Genomic DNA, 15894 nt, shown 5'->3' with positions numbered 1-15894 from the left:
GTTTCTGGGAAGACGGCGCCTTCTGCTGGTCGGGAGCCTGGAGCCCTTGGCGGCGGCAGTGCCGACAAACACAGCTGCTGCCACGCGAGGTGCCCTTGTCACACCCACGCACGGCCGCTGAGTCACCTCCTGTAGACACTCGCCGAAAACAAGTGTTCTTCTTCAATATCCAGAAAAAAAATACACACTAGCATGGTCTGGGCATCTGGACCAAGTAAATGGAAATTGACTCACAAAGGCTGGAAAGTTCTGGGGAAATGACTGCTGGCCAAGCGGCAGGAGCTCCCTCCAGACGGCTGGGTTTCCGGGAAGACGGGGCGGTCCACGCAAAGCTCCCGCCCTGGCCCCGGCATGTGGGAGGACTCGCTCCCTTGAAGGTTGTGTGCGGGGTCCCCACCGCCAGGCCTGGGCTTGGTGGGTCTGAGGCCCGTGATGGCGGGAGGGGGACCCATCCCCAGCGGCAAAGGCAGGACAGCTTCGCCAACCTGCTCCCTCCCAGACCCAGGACGTGCACTCTGGGTGGCCAGGCGGCTCCCGGAGTGGACCACGCCTACCCCTGCCTTCTGCTGGCCCGACACCTTCAAAATGAGCTGGAAGGCCATCCACAGACACGCAGCTCTCCCTGTGGCCTGCCCACACCCCACAAGGTCCACCTTTAACAAAGTGGTTGAAGGTTGTTTCAGAAGAGCATTTTGTAACCGTCTCAGTTCAGAGTCGAGCTCCTCTCTGGAGGAAACACACGTGGACCCATCGAATGAGCAAAGGAAACCAGGGGACGCCCCCTCGAGCCAGGGCTGACTGCAAACAGGGACAAACAACCCAGAGGCTCGGAGGCCAGGCTGGCGTCACGGACTGTCACTGGGGTGGGCGGGGTCCTTGACCACTTTTTATCCAGACAGTTAACAAGAAGTATCTTTTTGCAAACATCTTCCTAAAGATTTAACGAACTAAACGGACATCTTCATTTGGGCAACAGATAAACGGGCACACACCTCTCACCTCAATACTTAGAGACTTTTTTAAAAAGCAGTTTTTAAAGTAATTTCTTCACGTTGTGGGCTTGGTTTGCTTATTGTAATTTTCTAGAAATGGGCTCTAAACAACTAGAGTTGGTTGTTTAACCATCAGAGCGGGTGCGCTAGGTCACTACACGCCCTGAAAAAGGAGGCGGCTTTCAGAGATTCTGTTCTGAGCACAGGGAGATCACTAATGTCTTGTTTAAAATCAGACGTGAGTGCTTCAGCCTGGACCTGACGGGGAAGGCCCGAGGGGCGTCCGTGGGTTTCCCACGCTGGGGAAGGGCACTTCACGGCTCTGGGTCTCTAGACCCCACTGACCACTAGGCCCACAGGTTGAGGGCATGTGCCTCACCTTCCAGCTTGCCCTTCCCATCCTCCTCGGAGGGGTGGGTCCTGGAGGGCGAGGACAGACTCCGGTTCCGAGGGAGCCGAGGGCTCTCGGCACGTGGCCTCAGCGGGGGCCGCTTCTCTGAGGCCACGGCAGTGCCGGTCACCTCCAGGCCTTTGATGAAGACCCCAGTGTGGCCCAGCCGGAGGGAGTCGCTGGGGCCACTGTCAAGCTGAGGAGTCGCGAAGCTTTGTGCTTGCTTCCTAATTTTCTTCAGGCGGTGCTTCCTGGGGTGGGCGGGGAGCAGGTGCCGCTGCTGTCCTGTGCGTGCACACCTGGGCGCAGGTGCTCATCCTGCCCACACACAGCAGCTTGTCCGGCGAGGCCGGGTAGCAGTCAGGCCCACTCCCCAGCTCGGCCCTCGGGGTCAGCGGGAGGGGTCCAGGAAGGCTCAAGGGGCTGCCCCTCGGGTCCCTGGGCAAGCTCGTGCTTCAGGGGGCTCCAGCCCAGAGGCAGGGTGCCAGGGCCCGGGGCCGCCTCTCCAAGGGCCTCTTGCCAGTGGCGTCGGGTCTGCCGGCTCTGCAGCCACAAGGTTTGGCCCCGTGGCAGCGCCCACTGGCCGCCGGGGCCCACCACCACCACACTCGCCCTGGGGAAGCTCTGCACGGCCTGCCGGCGACAGCGCTTCAGATCCTCGGTGACCAGCTCTGGGTCCAGGTGCTCGAGGCACTGACGGCACCGCAGCGTCCGCCCGCTCACCTGCCCGGCACAGGAGGGCACCGGTCAGTGCAGTGAAGGACGGTCACGGCCAAGGCGGCCTGGGCGGCCGGAGCCAGCACCCTGAGTAAACTCAGGTCACGCTCTGCCTGCTGACCAGGTCGCCCAAAGCGAGGACCAGGGTGAGCCAGGGGCCAGAGCGAGAGGAAGACCCTGTGCTCGCGGTGCCAACTGCCGACCGGACTCGACCGTGGGCATCAGGGCTGGAGAGGCCGGGAGACGGTCCGCCTGGTGTGCGACCCATGGGCCAGGGACCTCGGGCCGAGAGTTCCAGGCCTGCCCCGGCCTCTTGGGTTCTGTGCTCCTGAGGAATCTGGCCCTGGCGCCCTAACGGCAGGAATTCCAGGGCGCTAGCGAGAGTGTGGGTGCGGCTGTGCTGCAATCGTTCTGGGGTCTTTGACAGTAAGTGGACTTTTATAACTGAGCCGGTAAACAGAAAGAACAGTTCAAGTGTCCTCGTGGCCTGTCTGTCCGGTACAATAAATAAACCCCTCACAGGTCTACGGAGAGCCTGGCGGGGGGGCGTCCACCTCGCAGCGAATGTCCGCAGCAAGGACCAGGCAACGCGTGCACACCCCGGGAGGGACTGGGCCGGGGCTCTTACCGTCTCGCAGAACTCGGACCCGAGGGCCTGCCTGGCCAGCTCGCCCTCCCTCCGCTCAGCCAGGCCGGCCTTGGCGCTCAGACTCCTTCTGAAGTCCTGGGTCCCTTCCTCTGCACCTTGCCAGTCCTCTTCCATCAGCCGCAGCCCTTTCGGACGATATTGCTGCGGCCCAAGGAGCAAAGAATCAGAACAAGCCCCAGCAGTGCCCTGGGTGTCCCTGCGTGTGTCCTGGTGGGCACCCACCGTCAGCCTGTCCGGGAGAGCCTGGGACGCCTGCCACTGCTTTGCATTCCCCAGAGACAGCAGCTCCAAAGGCCCGAGGAATTTCTCTCTTTCTTTTTCAAACCACGATGTGATCTACGTAGGAAAAGAAGGTTTTACTTTTAAATGTGCTAAGGAGTCCGGCCCTAAGACTTCGGAGGACAAAGGAGGTGTCAGATGCCGCCTCGGGGCCAGTGCATCTGGTTCCTACAGCCGCAGGCCTCGTCCGAACGGCGTCTCCTGAGCGCATCCGAAGGCTACTCGGCCTCAGTTTGAACCACGGTTCTCACTCGTGACTTTTCAATCTGTGAGTGGGAGTGAGTGAGCTTGGGTTGGAGAGGGATTGGGATGACCACAGACCTCCACGGCTCAAGTTTATACTTTTAATTGTTTGGAAGTGGAAATTAAGATCATTGAAAAATGGATCCAGAAGTTTCAGTTTCGAAACTTGTTACTATGCTACACAAACTCCAGAAACATTCCTCAGGCTGGTGGCACCTGGGAGGGACGGAGGGGCGATGGCAGGCCTGCCTGCACCCACACAGTCCAATGAGGTCACGGTCATCACTTTAGAGACGCAGTTCCCATGGCAACAGCACTACGCTCGCCGCGGGCACGTCAGAGGCAAACCCTCACAGGGCAATGCAGGGGCATCCGGTCGTTAGACACCCAGGAAGAGGTTTGCCATTAAAAAATGGAGCGACTGGGCTGGATCTATCAGGACAATAATTGTATTTAATGAACTCAGATGTATGAGCAGAGGAGAGAGACCAGGGTACATACTCTTTGTGGACAGAGTCATGGAAAAAACCATCAAACCTAGATTTTTGCAAGGAAGCACCTGCAGTCCTAGAACTGCCAGGTCGAGAAGAGGAAACGCTCAGCAGGGCAGAGGCGCCTCAGAGGTGGAGGCCCACTTCCGACCTCGAGAAAAAATAAACTCCAGTCGGTTTGAAAAATTAAATGGAGAAATTCAAACCATGACAGTCTTATAATGGAATACATTAGTCGTTCTGTAACCGAAAGATAGGAAAGGCCACATAAATCATAAGCAAAGTTAAAGGACAAATTACAAATATCTGCAACACAAAGGATTAGAAGCGACAATGAAACTATTACAAACTGTAGGGAAATTGGCCAAGCACATGAAAAAGCAACTTATTAGGGAAGTAAAAATAACCAAGAAATGTAGGAAGAAAAGGTTCAACTGCAGCATAAAAGATCCGAATGCAGACAACGATGAGACACTTTATCGTCACCTGTCAGATTGGCAAACGAGAAAGCCGGCCTCCGAAGGCCGCCGAGAGCCCAGGCTGGGCCAGCTGTCTGGAAGGCTGCTGGAAGATGTCTGAAAACCTCAGAAGGTGTGCGCCCTGACCCTCCAATCCAGCCTAGGAATTTGCAAACAATCACCAAGTGTGAAGGATGTGCGGGTGGTGATGTCTGTAATAGCGAACAGCAGGGCAGGGCCCCGGGGACTCCCAACGGCCTGCGTGCCCATGCGGCCCCACCTCAGGGCCCGCCAGAGGAGCGCCTGAGGCAGGATGTCACTGTGGTTAAAACCTAGGTCCTCTCTAGTCCTTCCACAGTGTGCGTGCAATCGCTTAGGAAAAAACGGCAACTTAACACACTATATAGGATGATCCCATTTTTAGGTTAAATTGTACTTAGTTTTGGGTGAAGACGGCAGACTAAAACATATCTAACTTTGATCCCTCCTGGAACACTGCTAAAGCTTCAGTAACCTCTTTCAAGGTATAAAGGATGGGGACAACAGACAGGCTGGGAAGGAGGGACACTGGGGGCCCCGGGCGTCCTGCGCAGGTGGCGAAGTTGACGAGGAGGTGAGGGAGACCTGGAGCTGCAAGAGGCGGAGGCCCCAGTGCACGCGCCGTCCACCCCGCAGCGCCCAGGTGCTCTCTGCACAGGGGGAGGCAGGCAGGGGCCACGGGAACACGGAGTCTCACCTCCTCCCTGACATGCAGCCAGGCCCTCCCCTCGGGGGTCGGAGGCCGCATCTCTGGAGGAGCCCACGAGCCCAGGAGGTGGGCCCAGCAGGGGCCTCCAGTGGCCCCGCCCCACTCGGCAGCTGGGCAGGCAACCTAGGATCACCAGGAGAGCCTCCAGCTTGAAAAAGAGAAGCCAGAACAGGCCTGCAGAAGCCCCCTCGGAGGCGAGAGAGGCTGGGGAGACACCACGACCAGTATTTCAGCCAAGAGTAAGTCAGGTGCTGTAAAAAAGGGCCATTGAGAGGAGTAAGCAAACGAAACCCCCATGGAAGTTAACAACGTTAGAGCAGAAGCAAAAACACACAAGTGGGGTTAGAAGATAAAGTCGATAAAATCTACTCTGAAAGTGGGGAAAAGGCCAGCGACGTGGAAAATGGAAAAGGAAGAAAACGAGCAGACCAGCAGGAAGCGTGGAATTTGGGAAACGGGGGTGCTCATCAAGGAACCCCAGAATCCCCAGAGCCTAGGGAGGCAAAGGAGGAGCCTCTGCTCACCGGGCGGAGGCGGCCTGAGGACCAAAGGTGGACGAGATTCCCGGGAGAAAGCAGGGCCCAAGGCCGAGAGCGCAGCAGAGCGGACTCCCCACTGCAACCCGTGAGGCTAAATGACCGGTACGGTGCCTCTGTTCCGGCGGGAAAATAAACTACTGAGAACTGTGACGAAGAGACAGCATCGGATGTGCAGGCCTTAGAGTTTCCATCCTTCCTCTGGGAAGTCCTGGAGGGCATTTTATAATAAAATACATAATATATAAGAAACAGTAGACCCCATAGGATGGAGGAGGCCCCAGAGGCCAGGGAATCGACCCTACGGGTAGACAGGGGACCCCACAGGATTGAGGAGCAGGTTGGAGGAGCCCCAGGCAGGGCCCACCCCCCGATTGGGGTGTCCCGAGTCAGCCATGCTCCAGGCTGCCACCACCGGGACCAGGCGAGCTGGTCAGCCCCTTGTCTGTGCTTCCCTGCAGCCTGGATCAGCTGGGTCACCATCTCCCACCACCCAGGCCCCCCACTGGCCCATGGCTGGGCGCTAGGGCTTGTTTGTGGGGAGACCAGGGAGGGAAAATACACAGTGTGCAACCCCACCATGACTGCTGGCTGTCCTGGGGACCAGCCTGGGGTGCCCTGGGGGTGGCGCCCCTCCCACCCTGACTGCCCCACGGTGACCAGACACTGGAGGACGCAGGGCCAGCTGAGGGTCCAGAGAGTCTCCAGCCACTCTTCACTGCCCCTATGCTGCTGGCTGGGCGGGGGGCCCTGGCTTCACATTCACTAACCAGGAAACAATGGCTGATAAAATAATGATTTTACTTGAAAAACATAAGCTTTTGGAAATCGTTATACGCAAATGAACATAAAGAAGATCTGGATTCAAATAGTGAGTGTTACACTGGCTATGTCAGGTAGCCCGGTGCCATACCTCCTGGAGCCCTGACTGTCACCTCTCCCGGACACTGCCCTGGTCGCCTCCCCCTGGAGCCCTGTCACCTCCCCCTGGAGCCCTGGCTGGTCTCCTCCCCCTGGAGCCCTTACTGTCACTTCCCCCTGGAGCCCTGACTGTCACCTCGCCCTGGAGCCCTGGCTGGTCACCTCCCCCTGGAGCCCTGACTGGTCACCTCCCCCTGGAGCCCTGACTGTCACCTCTCCCGGACACTGCCCTGGTCACCTCCCCCTGGAGCCCTGTCACCTCCCCCTGGTGCCCTGACTGGTCACCTCCCCCTGGAGCCCTGACTGTCACCTCCCCCTGGCTCCCTGACTGGTCACCTCTCCCGGACACTGACCTGGTCGCCTCCCCCTGGAGCCCTGTCACCTCCCCCTGGAGCCCTGGCTGGTCACCTCCCCCTGGAGCCCTGGCTGGTCACCTCCCCCTGGAGCCCTGACTGGTCACCTCTCCCGGACACTGACCTGGTCGCCTCCCCCCTGGAGCCCTGACTGGTGTCCTCGCTCCTGGAGCTCCTCCAGTGCCTGCAGACACCGGTTGGAGGCGAGGACCAGCCTGTGGACCTCTTCGTCTACTTGGTCGTACAGCCTGCAGGCAGCCTCGATGGTGTCCCTGGAAAGAGAAGGCAGCTGTCGGAGTGTTTGTTCACAGCAAGCCCCGAGTCGGTGACACCTGGTTACAAACACCAGCTGCACTCTGTACATCTGACAAAAAGGGGAGCCCCCGAGGAGGCCCACAGCCTGAGCAGGGCATAAACACGCCTGCGAGCTGCAACACCCTGCCAGCCACAGGTGCGGGCGCCCCGGGGCGGCGGGGGAACGTGGGTGGGTGGACCCGGTGCCTGGGAGGCAACAGGCAAGGAAGCATTTGGTTAGGACGGATGCTGAATCCCGGGAAGTGACCTTTCTCCACTTGAGCCTTCCAAGGAATCTGCTAGGCTTCCTTTAGTTACAAAGGGAATTAACCTCTGGTCAGTCACAGTGTGTCCACCAGAGGAATGGAGCTTTGAACTCCTTGGAGACACTGCAGGTGATGAAGATGGGCTTCCCGTGACTGGGCAGAGCACTGGGAATCGCCCCGGCTGGGCTGCGGTCCAGCGCTGCCCCAGCGGGACACTCACTGGTAGTCTTGGCCGGCGCCGTGCTCCTCCCTCCTCAGCCGTGCCAGCACGGTGCCGCCTTCCAGCCGGAGGGCCACCAGCTGCGCGTCTTCCAGGACGTGCTTCATCATCGCCCTGTGCTTGCCGATCAACTCTGCGACCTCCTGCCCGGGGTGGGAGAAACGCGCTTGGGAGCCCTCCTCCAGTCCTCCCAAGCCTAGCGCTAATGGACACGTCAGTGTGACCCATGTCCTTGCTCTGTCAACCGAGCTAAAAGTGGGTGGGCTTGGCGCACCCCACACGCCGCCCAGTCCCCGTGGGAACGTAGCACAGCTCCAGATGCCCTTGCCCAAGGGAAGGGAGATCTGAGGGCAGAAAGAAAGAGGGAAGCTTAAAGGCGGCAGCAGGAGGAGATCCTGGCATTTAGACGAGACCGTGGATTTCACCGCGCAGCCTGGGCAACGGGAGGCATCTCCAGGGCCCTGGTTCCTAGGCTGTCGAGGTCCCTCCAGCCAGTCCACCTCTGTGTCTCCTCTGAATGACTCACTCCTGACAGCAAATCACTTGTGCCTCGTTGGCATGTCAGCAAATGTAGCGGTGATGTTTCTTTTCTGGGCAGAGTGGGATTTTTTTGGTCACAAGGGAAGTTTTTTGCTAATTGAAAGGGATCTATGAATGAAAAAGGGCTTGAAAATTTTTGCTGAGGATGATGGTTTTGACCAAACTGTTGTGTTCCCACCTATCTGTCAAATAACATAAAATACACGAGAACCTACCTGTGCTGTGCTTGGGGTCCTGTGGGTGATCAGGGAGCGGACTGAATTTTGTAGGAAAACGATGGCTTCCTCGCAGTTTGAGGTGAAGGGCTCCAGCTTCTATTGAGGTTTGAGAGCCAGGAGACATAAAGACAGCTTCTGTTAGATGTTGAAACAAGCAGCTGTGACTTCCCACATTTGAACCCATCTCAGGTTGCAAAGCCTGCCGTGCGGCCGCCCGGTGACCTCTGAACATCTACAGAAGTTCCTCCCCTGCCCAGGGTGGGGCTTCAGTGGCATTCTCAAGTGTGCCATGGTGTGGCTGTCCAGAAACAGACTGTTGATGGCAACTATGACAGGTGTGACACTTGGTGGGGGGATGCCCTTTTCTGATTTAAGTTAAATATCCATCTAAGGAGAAGCCCAGGAGACTGGCATGTGCAGCTGCTGAGTCGCGCCTTACCCGACGGAAGCAGATCCAGGCGCTGTGGCTGTAGGGAAAGGAGCCCTCGAGGTCTGCAGTCAGCTGGGAGCTGTCGACAAATTTGTGCAGGGCCTTCAGGGAACCCACCAGCTCACACTGCCAAGGAAGGCAATCACTGGTCGTGGCCATGGACGCAGCTCTCAGGAAAAACCACTAGAATGGCTCACTCCTGGGAAAACTGCTGGGTTACTCGGTTGAGAGGATTGAGACGCACCTTTAGGGTTCAGCTATCCTGTCTGCTGGTGGCATTACTGGAGTATATGTGGCTGGACACAGGAATCTAACTGAGACGTGAAAGGAGAGACAGCAAAGAGAAATAGAGGAAAGACCAAAAGAATGGAAAAGTTGGGGAAGAAGAGACGGCAAGATGTTAACAGGAAAAGGGAAAGGGCAGGAGGAGGAAGCGAAAAGTGAGAGGATGAATCAAGGATGAGCTACTTCTGGTTTGGCAGAGTTGAACCTCCCCAGACAAAACCAGACTCTGGATAGAGTATAACGACAGCCATCCGAAAGCTCTGGAGGGTGAACAAAGCCACCATGGAGGCAACTGAAACTGGGTAAAAGGACTGGCATGGGGTGGCTCCCTGTTTTTGTGGCTTTGGCCTGAAGGCAGGCTGCCAATATGGTGAGGCTGGAGTGGCTGAAGCTCTGATAGAAAATGGGCATCTTTCTGGCCTAAACAGCCAGAGGATAGAGCTGGGGCAGAACGTGAAGGTCAATATCCACCCCACGGAGAAAGCTGGGGAAAGGGAGCTCCAGTTGTGTGTAATTGGACCTACTCAGTCTAATCAAGTTAAATGCATGCTAAAACAGCATTCTGTGAAGGTTTATAATAGAATCCAGGGTCTCTACAACAGAATATTCACAATGTTCAAAAGATAATCCAAAATTACTTGACACACAAAGAATCAGGAAAATGTGACTCATTCTGAAGCTTCAGGAAAAGACAATCAACAGAGATCAACCCAGAAAAGACCACAGATGTTGTAATTAATTATGACAGGACTTGAAATAAAACAGCTATTATAACTATGTCAATGATGTAAAGGAAAAGATGCTTGCAATTAATGAGAGAATAGGAAATCTCAGCAGAAACATAGAAAATCTATTTTAAAACCCACTGAAAATTTTATAGCTGAAAAACACAATATCTGAACTAAAAAACTCACTGGATGGGCTTAATAGCTGAATGGAGTCAGTGACCTTGAAGATAGGTCAATAGAAACAATCTGATCTGAAGAAAAGAGAAGAAAAAAAGTGAAAAAACCTCCCAGATTCTCAAAGACTTATGGGACAATATTACTACTGTATGTGTAACTGAAATCAAGAGAGGAGAGAATGAGCAGAAAAGACTCTTAAGGAATAATGATTGAAAACTTCCTAAATTTGGCGATAAACATAAACGTAAATGTTCAAGAAGTTCAGGCAAACTTAACAGGATAAATAAGGAGAAAACCATGCCGAGTCACGTTATAGTCAATTTGCTAAAGAAGAAGGAGAAAATCTTAGAAGTGGCCAGAGAAAAATGACACATTTCCTATAGATGAACTTTTTTACTATGAACTTTTCATCAGAAACTAGGAAGGCCAGAAGACACCAGAACAACATCTTTAAAGTGCGGAAAAAACAAACAAACAAACTACTGTCAAGCCAGAATTCTATATCTAGCGAAAATATCCTTCAAGAATGAAGGCTGGGAATTCCCTGGCGGTCGAGTGGTTAGGACTCTGTGCTTCCACTGCAGGGGGCACAGGTTCAATTCCCGGTCAGGAACTAAGATCCCACAAGCCATGTGGCATGGCCAAAAATAAGTAAATAAAAATAAATAAAGAAAAACAGAAAAGAAATCTGAGGGGAAGAGAGAACATTTTAAAAAAATGAATGAAGGCAAAGTAAAGATATTTTCAGATAAAAGAGAAAGAAGCAAGAAGAGAAGGAAAGAAAACAAATGAGGTGGAGAAGAAAAACCAGATTTTAAAAAGTTTTCTAATGTTATGCTCTGCAGGGGTCCTGCAAGAATTCAAGGCATCGGAGACAGGTTTCCAGGCTCCTGTACGGAAGCAACTAGATCTTACAGAAATTCTTTCGTGCGTTATCTCATCTAGGTGCCCTGATATTTAATTGTATGCATCACTCAGGGTCTATCTGTCAGAGTCATCAGTCAGTCTGGTGCTTACGGTCTAAAACCATTACCTGAATTGTTGCATCCTTGTCAGGCCTAAATGCTGATTCTTTATCCACCAGCAGCAAAATACTATGAATTAAGGGAGGAGATGTGTTCTGAAATAAGAAATACTGATTAGCTTTCTAATTTTTAACTTCACTGAGTTAATAAAATTGTCCAATTTTTATTGGTTCTACTTTGATATGTTCCAAAAGTTCCTAAAATGCATAAAATGTAGTTGCCTTTGCTGTGAATATAAATTATTTGCCCTTATGAATTTTAAGGTAATCAGGTTTATTGATTATAATTAACATAGGATAAATTCACCCTTTTTCGTGTACCGTTCTCTAAGTTTTAACGTAACTTATAGTCATGTAACCACCACCACAATGAAGATATAAGACAGTTTAGCATCCCGCACATTTCTTCATGTGCCTTGTAGTCCAGCTCCACAGTCCCTGGCAATCACCCATGTGTTTTCTGTCTCCGTAAACTGCCTTTCCATATATCGTATGAGCGGACTCATGCAGTGCAGTATCGGCTTCTCTCACTTAGCACACTGCCCTGAGACGCATCCCCATTGCTGGGAGGTCAGTAGCTCACGCCTCTCACTGCTCATCATGTTACCTCGACTGCAGGCACCACAGTCTTGTCGTTCACTCAGCAGATGAAGGACATGTGTGTTGTTTCCAGTTTCTGGCGATCATAAACAAAGCCCGTGAACACTGTGTTTTCATTTCTTTTGTGTAAATATCCAGCCATTGGTTTGCCGGGTGCTATGGCTAAGTGTATGTTTAGCTTGTGACTAACAGCCAGATAGTTCTCCCGAGTGGCTACACTGTCCTGCGTCCCACCGGCAACACCACGGTCTTGTTCTTGTCAAGTTTGTGGTTGTAGTTGTATGTGTGATCTCATTTTGGTTTTAAGTTGCATTTCTCCAGTGACTAAAGACGTTGAACATATATATATTTTTTTCTTTAGCGGTACTTGGGCCTCTCACTGCTGTGGCTTCTCCCGTTGCGGCGCACAGGCTCCGGACGCGCAGGCCCAGTGGCCGTGGCTCACGGGCCCAGCCGCTCCGCGGCATGTGGGATCCTCCTGGACCAGGGCATGAACCCGTGTCCCCCGCATCGGCAGGCGGACTCTCAACCACTGCGCCACCAGGGAAGCCCTGAACATATTTTTATGTGCCTATTTCCCGTTCATCAATTGTTTTTGGTAAAGTCTGTTCAAATATTTTGCCCATATTTTTTTTTTTTTTTTTGCCCATATTTTACTGGACTTTTTTTTTCTTACTATTGAGTTCTGAGACTTTATATATTCTGGATACAAGTCTTTTAACAGATATGTGTTTTGCAAACATTTTATCACAGTCTTGGCTTTGTATTTTCATTTTAGTAACAATGCCTTCTGAGGAGAAGTTTTAAATTTGGATGAAGTTCAATTTACCATTTTTTTCTTTTATGGATTATGCTGTTGGGGTCAGAGCTAAGAAATAGTTGACTAAACCAAGGTCATGAAGATTTTCTATGTTTTCTTCTGGTGGTTTTGCAGTTTTAGATTTTACATGTAGGTCTAAGATCCATTTTCAGTTAATTTTTATATATCATATGAAGTATGTGTTGAAGATTTCTTTTTTTTCTTTTCTTTTGCATACAGATGTCCAATTGTTCCAACTCTATTGGTTGAAAAAAATCTTATTTTTAAAAAGTGTTTATGACTTTAATCAAACTCCTGTTTCTGTCTGCTAGATTATACTGAGGCCAGATCATTCCGCAATAAGATGCTTTTATTTACCCAGTGTTTCTTCATTCATATTTCCTAAGGCTTTACTTTTTAATACTTTCTTATAAACAAATTTTAGGCTTTTTTGTAACCCCCTATTTTGAGATGAATCTACTGGATGGGCCTCAGGACTAACTGATATCTTATCTGTCTTAAGTTCATCCTATGTACTTATATTACTGTTAAGTGGCTTCTTGTGGATGACACTTTGTAAATATTTGTTGAATGGATAAGCCATAGAAAAGCCATAGAGAAGAACAATCTTGTTTTCCTATTTTAGAGCCATATTCTATTTCTCTTACTCAGTTTGGCTAAAATTTTGAGTTATCAGGCATTAAAACTACAAACAGTTTGGAGAAGTGTTTTGTATTTCTTATATATTCCTATTTGAGTGATTTTTTACTATTAGGATTTGTTACTATTTCAAAGAGAATTAATGTTAATTCTCAGATAAGAGAGAACAGTTAATGATTTATGACAATTACCATGTTAATAAGGTAATAGTTACCTGCTGTGAGTGGGGTAAGGGATGTGCAAAGTCTCAGGAGTTTCTTCCACCAAGGGAAAAAAAATCACTATTCCCTTTTCAAAATGGAAAGATTTTTATGGTATCTGAACTTTAATAATTTAACAAATTTGAAGTATACTTACTTGAGGTAGATATGAAGAACAGCTGAAATGTTTTGCCCTTTGTAAAAATATTTAAGTACTTTTATACATCCCTCAAAACTTAAATTGAAAATGGACACATGATCCTTAAATTCCAGCTCATTTCCATTCCTCTCATTTGCATCGGAAATCTTGCTGTCAGCTGAGCCAAAAACAGGGCAGAGGTCTGCAGGCCAGCTTTCTCTGCAAGGCCCTCAGGGCTGTCTGAAAGCCAGCTTTGTGGAACAATTATGTCCAGACATGGAAAAGAATTGGATCTCCTCTCGTAACCCCATCGTGAAGCTCCTTAGACTATTCGTGTGTGATAAAATGTCCCAGACGTAGCTGACGTTTCCCCAGCTCCCAGCTTCTGCTCTGGGAGTTGCAATGGGTGGTCAGGGACCACCTCTCTCAGGCCTGACTCCCCCATGGGACCCGAGTGGCCCAAGATTTAAGGGAAGTCTGAACAAAAAGAAATGCTGGGGAAACCGGTAAGTGGCCAGGTCCGATCTGCCTAGATCTCAGGTCAACAGCTAGGGTGGGGAAGCGCGGCAGACTTTCTGCGAAGGGCTCACTCGTCTCCGCCTGAGGCTGGAGCCCTGATTTCCACGGGCTCTTCATGGTTGATGATATTCACGTTCCCATCGGATGCCAAAGGGGCAGAGCTGCCAGTCCTCCCGCTTTAGGAAACGCCCACGGAGTGTGCAGACGTGCATCTGTGTCTTCCTGGCTGTCTGGCCCTGCTCTGCTCCGTCCCGCACACAACACACACGCGGTACAGCACGCGGCATGCCATACAGCACGCTGTGCCCGCCTCTCCCCTCGCCTGGAAGTTCGGATCCTCTCCCCAAGCCGCTCCGGCCTGGCCTCCCCCGAGCCCCGCCCCACGCAGAGCCTGTCTGCCGGGCCCCTCTTTGCTTTCCCCAGACTCTGCTCTCCACCTGATCAGACTTGCTCCAACCTCAGTCACTAAATCTTTCCTTGAAAGAGCTTCTGTTCGGCGTCCCTAAAATGTAGGCGCCTGGGTGAGAACAGTGACCAGTGCTGTACCGTTAGAGACGGAACAGAGGAAACGGTGTTAGCTCAGGAGCCACTGGAGCAGCTGCAGCTCCAGGTGCCTCTGAGAGCCCGGACCCCAGCACAGCGCTTGGCACACAGGAGTCCTGTGTGCACACATCTGAGGGAGACTGAATGTTCTCAGGCTCCCATCTGGCCCTGGGTCCCTGAAACAACCAGTGGTGCCTCTCTCCCTGTTCCAGGGACTCCCTGGATTCTACTCATGACCTGGAATCCAGGCTTGGGGCTTCCTGAGGCCACCGCTAGACCACCGGCCTTGACCCCGTCCCAGAGGGCTCCGGGACTCCTGGCCGCCCAATGACCAGGGCCCACACCCCACAGTGAGTGGCGGCCGCCCCTGCAGGCCTCCATTCCTGTCTGGGAGGGTGACTAGCTACCCTGCACCCGGATTTAGTCGGAGAGTAGACACGGAGACGGTGTGAAGGGACGTCATCACTGTTCCTGCTGAGTCAGAGTACAAACCAGAACGTCTGCATGGCTGACCCTGGCCAGCTGGACTTGAAGGTCTGCAGCGAGACCGGGAGGGGGCAGAAGCAGAAACCTGCTTTGCTCCTTCCACCTCTAAGCACAGGCCCCTCCCCACGTCTCCAGATTCACACGAGGGAGGTGGCGGCTGCTGACCCCCTGCGCCTGGAGAAGCTCAGCGCCCCAGGACGGGACCCACCTGCTCACCTGCAGGGCTGCCAGGGCCTGGGAGAGGGCGGGGGCGGCCAGGCTCTTGCGTGCGTCCACCAGGATGACCAGCCCCAGCTCCCGCACCTCCTTCCTGGAGAAAGAAAGACAGGACGTGTTAAATCTCGTCCAGAGCGAGTTTCCCTGTCTCTCCACGAGACGCGTCCCCACCCAGATGCTCTTGGCTCTACGAGTTCGGGACTCTTGGCTTGATACACATCCACCTTCCGCTTCCTGAGGAATCAGCTGCTTCTCAGTTGGAGGTAGGGCAAGCGGGGCTCACTGTGGTGGACCAGCGGTGGGGAGGTCTGCTTTCTCTCTCCTGCCCACCGACATCCACGCAGGTGCAGCTCTGGGTGAGTGAAGCAGGGCCTTCATCCAGGAGCCGGAGGTTCCTGGGAGTCTTTGTACTCCTTTGTGTGTTCGGGTCGATGCAGGGCTGCAGAGCATCCCCTGAAAGTACATCTCTCGCCACGTGCCTTTGAAAAGCCCGTTGTCTGTCCTGTGCGACCAGAAGCTTCAGTCCCAGATTCAATAGGAAAGGACAGTTCAGTCCCAGATTCAATAGGAAAGGACGGTTCAGTCCCAGATTCAATAGGAAAGGACGGTTCAGTCCCAGATTCAATAGGAAAGGACGGTTCAGTCCCAGATTCAATAGGAAAGGACGGTTCAGTCCCAGATTCAATAGGAAAGGACGGTTCAGTCCCAGATTCAATAGGAAAGGACGGTTCAGTCCCAGATTCAATAGGAAAGGACGGTTCAGTCCCAGATT

The 15894-nt window shown here is 52.5% G+C and overlaps 1 protein-coding gene across 1 annotated transcript in view; it reads right to left on the bottom strand.

Moving 5' to 3' along the window:
* Positions 1-15894, bottom strand: part of PLEKHG4B (pleckstrin homology and RhoGEF domain containing G4B) — a 58623-nt gene that overhangs the window by 9259 nt on the left and 33470 nt on the right. Inside the window, 9 exon segments of the mRNA XM_065875575.1 lie at positions 1384-1641; positions 1644-2106; positions 2729-2890; positions 6903-7050; positions 7559-7701; positions 8314-8412; positions 8756-8872; positions 10970-11056; positions 15123-15216. Coding sequence (XP_065731647.1) covers positions 1384-1641; positions 1644-2106; positions 2729-2890; positions 6903-7050; positions 7559-7701; positions 8314-8412; positions 8756-8872; positions 10970-11056; positions 15123-15216 — 1571 coding nt within the window.

Source organism: Phocoena phocoena, chromosome 3, assembly GCF_963924675.1.
Source record: "Phocoena phocoena chromosome 3, mPhoPho1.1, whole genome shotgun sequence".
Taxonomy (NCBI): domain Eukaryota; kingdom Metazoa; phylum Chordata; class Mammalia; order Artiodactyla; family Phocoenidae; genus Phocoena; species Phocoena phocoena.
Note: the sequence above shows the minus strand (reverse complement) of the source record. Positions and strands in the feature narration are given on the sequence as shown.